General features: G+C 31.6%; 1 protein-coding gene across 1 annotated transcript in view; it reads right to left on the reverse strand.

The window, feature by feature from the left end:
* Positions 1-3,675: 3,675 nt before the first annotated feature.
* LOC117108789 (EGF-like repeat and discoidin I-like domain-containing protein 3) overlaps positions 3,676-7,568 on the reverse strand; it is a 9,195-nt gene continuing 5,302 nt past the window's right edge. Inside the window, exons 2-5 of the mRNA XM_033250938.1 lie at positions 7,234-7,375; positions 6,345-6,676; positions 6,044-6,185; positions 3,676-5,652 (exon numbers count right to left, since the gene is read on the reverse strand). Coding sequence (XP_033106829.1) covers positions 5,447-5,652; positions 6,044-6,185; positions 6,345-6,676; positions 7,234-7,375 — 822 coding nt within the window. The 3' untranslated portion in view covers positions 3,676-5,446. The remainder of the gene's footprint in view (positions 5,653-6,043; positions 6,186-6,344; positions 6,677-7,233; positions 7,376-7,568) is intronic.

Consider the following 7,568-nt stretch of genomic DNA (forward strand, 5'->3'; position numbering starts at 1 on the left):
AAGCCTTGAGATCTTCTTCTGCAAACAGTTTAAAACGATTATCATCAACTTCGGACATTGTTTCATCCATAGTTACGACAATGCTGTGTTAGGAATATGCAGAATGTACGAGTATCGTCTGCCTGAACTTCAAGAGGTCCGATTCGCGGGGTTTCATTGGAGCGTTTTGTCTCTTTTCAAAATGTATTTCACAAACTAGGGGCGTATTTCAGAAGACAGTTTCAAGTATACTATACCAATTTTAATATGACGCCCCCTATCACATGGTAGTACTATTTTAATGTTTCATTATGTGCCTACAAAATGCAGTCGCATATTTTGCAATTCTGTAGACCGCACATCGTTTAGCAATCTTCGCGGTGACGAACAAATGATGGAGGCTGGGGATAGGCGAATAACATTGCAAGTTACAGTGATGACGTTACGATCGACTTATAATGAGAATTAGGTCAACGTCATTGTATTTGAGGACGCAATTTGAAGCATTAACGAGAAAAGAAACTAAAAAACATATCTTGGGACTTCTCACTGCATGAAAACATGCGTCTTTAGTAATGTACTTTCTAATCCGTGATACATTTTTCAATTGAAATCGTACAGATTTACAAATATTTTCAATGTGATTTAACATTGACATATTACAATCAAGATAAACACCAAGATTTTTTATAGATGTGGACGGTGATATTTCAGTTGACTCAATATTAAAAACGATACTGCCCAACTTCTGTAGATTATTTGGTGAAAATGGCTAAAAAATTCCGTTTTATCTTCATTAAGTTTAAGTTTATTTTTTAACATCCAAGCTTTTATGTCTCCAATGCACGAAGACGAAAATGAAAAATAACAAATTAAAATGAATTGTCACCAGGACTTTAGAGGTTTAAATTCCATTATGTTTAAATAACTTTTAAAAAATAGAAAGTTTCTTAAGGCGTTTTGTTTATATTATTTAGCAACATTATCGCATTCACTCTCATAAAATATTTACAAAATGTGTCTGATCTGATTTAATAAATGTTGTATTTCCCCAAAAATATGATATGGTACATGTAAAATTTAAATTAAATACTATCGTTAACCACTACACAAAGGTTTATGTTGTTTTTTACAACATAAATAATCAGTTTATTTAAATTCACTATGAAGAATACCCGCCTTTGAATTTAATAAACAAAAAATATATACCCAACTTCTAAACACACTTCTTCAGGCCCATTTATAAATTTCTGTTTCCTTAAATTATAAGGATCAGTGTACTCATTTAAATATAGCTAAACATTTTTAATGTAAATTTAGCATAGATATTATATCCAAATTCGAAGCATTGACTTAATTGAAAAGTCTAAGTAAATCATTTTTAAGTTTGATATGTATGTATTTTATTTTGTTTGTTGAATAGTCTTAGTTATAATAATAATTATTAATATTACAGACTAAAATTTATATTATGGTCACAATTTGGTCATGGTTATCTTTCAACAATGCATTCTTTTTTTATTAATTGTACTCTGATCAAAAACAAACTTGGTATTATGGCCTTATTATGCCCTTCCACCAGCTGGGGAACTAATTAAATATGCATCGTTCTCTTCTGTGATTGGTTGATTGCTCGCTTTTCAATGCTTGGTTGATATAATGCACTCTTCCGGATTTTTTTTTTTTTTTTTTTTTTTTTTTGCTTTGGTGGATGGATATAATAAGTAATTCTCATATTAATTTCATATTTATAAACATTTTTGGAGTATATGATCAATTCACATGATAGATTACATCCATAGGATGCCACTAAAGCCAAAAACTTCAAAATTCTCAAAAACTGATATAATGCGTTTTTCCGAATCACGGATGTGAATGTATGCGTGAGTATACATATGTATACTCACGCATACATGCACATTCCGCGTACAAATACATACACACACATTGCCAGCAATGTTATAGCATATAAAATCACCATTATCAGAGTACACAATTATTTATTTAAAATGGAATTGGTATATCATTTTAATTTACCTCCTGAGCATCCTAGAACCTCAAATCCTAAACTTATGTGTTCGTACCAGTCAATTGAATGAATACGTTCGACATTCGCGTACACAGGCTCAGAGAACATGTTTGTCACGGTAGTGGCTTCACCAAAATTACCAATAAACTTCTATAACTATTACATAATTTAAAAGTAAACAATTTCCAACATATTTTTCATTTACACACTATTTTTGCTAAATTTTAATTCTAAATATCAAAGAAACATGGCAACTACAACTGGGGGACTTCCAGAGGTCTAGGAATTTCACTCGAAGTAATTGCGAGAGTTTATTGCTGTGACTGGTAAACAACATGTTTGTATATTGCCAAAACAAATTTTAAAAAATAAAGGAAATAGAGGGCGCATAAACCTGCAATTTTTTTTTAAATTTATTTATTTTTTTTTATTTCTCAACAGAAGATATGTGTCTGGAAAAACGAAATTTGCTCAGGTTAGGCAGCTGGACGTCCTTCACTAAAATGTTGTGAGACGCTGGTGACGCTGTTTTAAAATAGAATTGATAATGGTGTAGTGAGTGGCGTATAACTACCTGTGGTTTAGCAAACGGCTCTGTGAACCAAAGCTCCGACCTTCGTGAAGTAGGACCGCAGTCCATAGCGCAACCCCATGCAAAATGCAAATTGCGTGATATAGGTTATAATAAATGCACACATAAACGTACATAACATCTCATTTGATAATAGGTCTATGTTTTATATAAAACTGTATGTGAACTAACTCAGCAGGGATTCAGGCACAAATTATCCTACTTTCAAGACATTCAGATGGGGTATAAGTTTGACATAAGATGTATTCCTGTTTATATATAAATATAATTTACTATAATTGATGATAGTTAATTATTAATTGATTTTAAAATCCAATTCACACTGATTACATACTTCTTAAAAACCGAAGCTTACAAGAAAGCTCACAAGAGATTCTTTTGTTTAAAGATTTTATCACTAGCAAATCACAATAGGATAGGGCTATTCATTGATACTGGTACTCCTAAATATGGTATCCTCTCCTGTTTTTTATTTTTATGAAAATGAATTTAATACGTATTTCCCTTCCACTTGACCAAACAACTTCAATAACAATAATTTATGTACGATATCTTGTTTCCTTATCGAAATTCACTTATTTCATCATCGACGATACACTCCTATCATCGACGATTCATTGTTTTTTTTATCCTCGATGGTTTACTTTTTATCATAGAAAATTCACTTTTTTCATCATCAACGATTCACTTTTTTCATCATCAACGTTTAGTTTTCACATCAACGACTGTTTATTGGTTGTCGTCGAATTGTTGCTTGAACTGCGTTTTATATCCACCTGCTCATGCGCTAATTATCAGCAACAACACTCAATCAAGTGGACTAACATGGAACAAGGCACTTCGTATCTGCAAAGAATTGCAATATAACATATTTATTTGAGTTAGTGTTACCAAGTAGAGCAGTCAAGCATGAACATAGGGAAAGTCATGCTTTTATTTTTTTAACAGCATCGATTTTTGTTATTGTAACTGAGCACACAACGATTAGATAAAAATTGAAACGCATGAAACTGCAGCATTGTAATATTTTAACAATGACTTTAATTGGTTGTGCTGTAAAAATCACGTTCGAGTGTTACTGGTAGACTCGATTAAATGTATAATTCCACATTATGATTATTTGATTAAGGAAATTATATTCGTTGCGATTCATCTCCAAGACGACTGCATAAACAATAAAATATATATCGTAACGCTATCCTATACGGAGTCTTACCATTAAGGTCATTTTTAATTTCTGTTTATGCCAATTTTTTTACTTTTACACTAAATCAAATTTACAAAATACTGATCGAAGGGTTGTTACATTACAAAAGCAACACATGCGACTATCTTTTAAAATAAGTATTAGCTAAACCCTTTTAAATTTAATTTTAATGAACAGTATTGTGAACTGTCATTTTTACATATTCGGCTCAGTTCATATAAATGCATATAAATATCTGTGCTACTATTTCAACAAACTTTAAATAGGAGTTGGTAAAGTTATGAAAATTCATGATCAACTTTGTGAAAAATTAACTTCCGTTTTCAACATAATTAGGGTAACAAATTTTAAGTTGTTTTCATTAAAAATGCTAAATTTCACAGTAAATGTGTTTTGTTTAATTATTGTAACAAATTACAAGCAAGACAGATTCTGTGGTGTCCAGTGATAGTATAAAACTAAACCCTAATTGACGAGATGAGTCTCTGGAGAATTCACCGATCACCGATTCAGATCCATATGAAATTACTTAAAACTGATTTTGCAAATTACTTAGTATATACAACCATATAATTAAAACTGTTTGTAGGTGCGAAATAACAATTTACAATTAGGACTCTGCCAGTGATAATTGAGCAAATATTTAAATGCAGTAAACCTAGTAGCCGAACTATTTCGAATGGCAGACTTTTCCGGTATTAACTACCTAAATAAAACATTTGAACATGATTATTTAGACCTACATTTGGCCTATATTAAATTGTTCCCTGGTATCTCGAGAATTACTCGAAATTTTTCTGGCAAAAACGTAATGTCAATACCATTCATAATTCTAAACACCTGAGTCATGTCTCCTTTAAGCCAGGAAATACCTCTGTTGCTCTTTCTTGACACTAATTCAATGATTTTGTTAATCCTACATTATGAGACGAGACGCCTAGACAACAATTAAATTCTAAAATAGAACAAACTAAAGAATTGTATAATATTTAAAAAGTTGTCCTTGTCGCTATGAGTGACAGAATATTGTATAAGAACTACCGTTGCTGTTTATTACAAAATTGGAAATATTTATATGCTCTAAAATTTTAAAAACAAGTGCACTTAAGATAATTAATCCATTAAAGTTTCCACAACTTTCCGTAGTATCTTTCAAATTTAACAACTGACCATTTGGGGACAGGAATACGAGCGTGCCTCACAAACAAACATGCTCTCTCTGAAACGCACGTGTTACATTGTCGTTTTTTGGGACCTTATCAACTATCCAATGGACACTTGGACACTCGGAAAATGTCCTACATTAAGCGTTAAGAATGCTACAGATAAGCAAAACAATTATTCAGTAAATTGAAAATTTTCTTCATTGGCTTCAATAAAAAAATAATGAACGAATTTGTAATTATATTACTACACAGAAATGTTCCATTATTAAGGATAATCGGTTCTAAAGAATGATAGTTGTTACAACGAAACACGAAGCACGCACGATCTAAATTGTTATAAATTTCCATAGTGATTAAACTTTGCGATTGGCCTATCAGGACAGGTTAAAATTATGCGCATGTCTCATAAACGCACACAAGTTCAGACTGTTAGGAACACTATCCAAAGCCGAGACATAATGGGAAGGCCCATTTCAACCATACTGAAAGGCAACAAAATATCCATTATTACTGCATGTATAAATGTGGCATTCTCCATCGTATCTAAAATACTTGCATTCTAGCGCCCTCATACACACCACAGCACATCTAATGCAGCTTGTTGTTGTGTTTTCGGTCGTTATTGAACATTGTTGATTACGATGATAAGACTTGTAATAAGTTGAGTTTCCAACCAAGCCTACACAAAAAAATTAAGTAATTAACTTAAAAGTGGTACAGTAAATAAAATAAACTATACTAAAATAAACTTTTAGGGCAGATAAGCCTACATTAATATTCAAATATTACTTTAGAAGTTTAATGTTTTTTTCGTAATCATAATCAAAATTTTCAACCCCATTTATTGTAATTTATGATCAAAATTTGACAACATAGTTATCAATATCATCATTATCATAATCACTATCACCACTATATTAACGTACTCAATTTTTATTACAATACTTCATGTATATTGTTTAATTCACCTGCTTAGCAGTATCAACCAATATTATGGACTATAAAATCGCCACCGTCACGGTACTACTAATTTTTAATTAAAATCTAATTGTTATATTGTTTCAATGTACCTGCTGAGCATCCAAGAACCTCAAATCTTAAACTAATCCAAATATGCCAGCCAGTTGGATGAATACGGACGAATTGGGCAAACACAGGTTCAGGAAATATGTTTGTCACGTTAGTGTCTCGATCCGAATTTCCAACAAAATTCTATAAATATCACATAATCGTCAGGTCAACATTGTGTTCTAAGCACAGTATTCGAATACAACCTTACATGTAATTAATGTCAATAAAAAATAATTTAAATAAAAACAATTTAATGAATATAATTAAGTATATTGTAAATAAAATCATAATGACACTTACAGTTTCTTGACCATCTGAATTCCTGATAGGTTGAAAAAAGTTACCATCGACACTGTAAAGTATCTCATAAGATGTTACCCATTGATAAAAGATGTATCCGTTGCGGCCTTGTGTAATTATTCCGCGTACCTCATGCAGCTTACCTAGGTCAACCTGGATCCACTGGTATTGGTCATTAGTTCTTGACGACCATGCTCCTTGCTGAGAACCAATTTCTTCAGTGTTCAGTCGTCCACGATGTGCCCCATGCGAAGCCCCAAAATCACTGGATGCGGACAGTTGCTCCATGGAAATAGTTCCATCTTCAATACCAAGTGGATCGATACAGAACTCTGAGATAAAAATATTGAATAATTTGACACATTTGGTGACATTACCGTAGAAATGCTTGTTCCTTTGTTCCTAAACATTTTACATGTTTTGTAATATGTTCTTCTAGTTCAAATACTTGTACAGTATCAATTTAAACAAAAATTAAAACGAATTAAATAAGATTATAGAAATTACACACTTTCTATCTAGAATTGTTTTCAAACTATATAATTCTTCACATGATCTCATGCTTTCCGGTAATTAATCTGAATCTATATTATATTACAAATAATTTGAAATTTTAAAATAACAATTCAGTTCAATTCAATTTCTTGGATTGTTGCTGAATGTTTGAGGAATTAATTACTATATACCTAAATGGACATGTTAGCCATTTTAAATAATTCATTCGTGTTTATATTTATTATCAACATCATTTACCGTATTAATGACCACCATCATCACCATTTAACATTATGATCACCATCATTCTCAATATCATGGACAATAAAATCAACATCATCATGGTACAGTAATCTTTAGATTAAAATCTACCTGATATATTATTTTAATTTACCTGTTGAGCATCCAAGAACTTCAAATCTTAAACTTATCCAGTTATACCAGTCAGTTGGATGAATACGGACAAACTGCGCGTAGACAGGATCAGAGAATGTGTTTGTCACGGTAGTGTCCTGATCCGAATTTCCAACAAACGTCTAAAATTATCACATAATCTAAAGATGGACATTGATTTCTCAACACGTTAGTCAACAAATATAACAGTGGCGTAACAACTGGAGGTTCAGCAGGCGATGTTTAGGCCCCCACACTCAGGGGCACTCCCTCATAAAAATGAATTAATAATAATAATAATAATAATAATAATAATAATAATAATAATAATAATAA

This window comes from Anneissia japonica, unplaced genomic scaffold (assembly GCF_011630105.1).
Source record: "Anneissia japonica isolate Jap-2015-1 unplaced genomic scaffold, ASM1163010v1 scaffold10184_len302889_cov135, whole genome shotgun sequence".
Lineage (NCBI taxonomy): Eukaryota > Metazoa > Echinodermata > Crinoidea > Comatulida > Comatulidae > Anneissia > Anneissia japonica.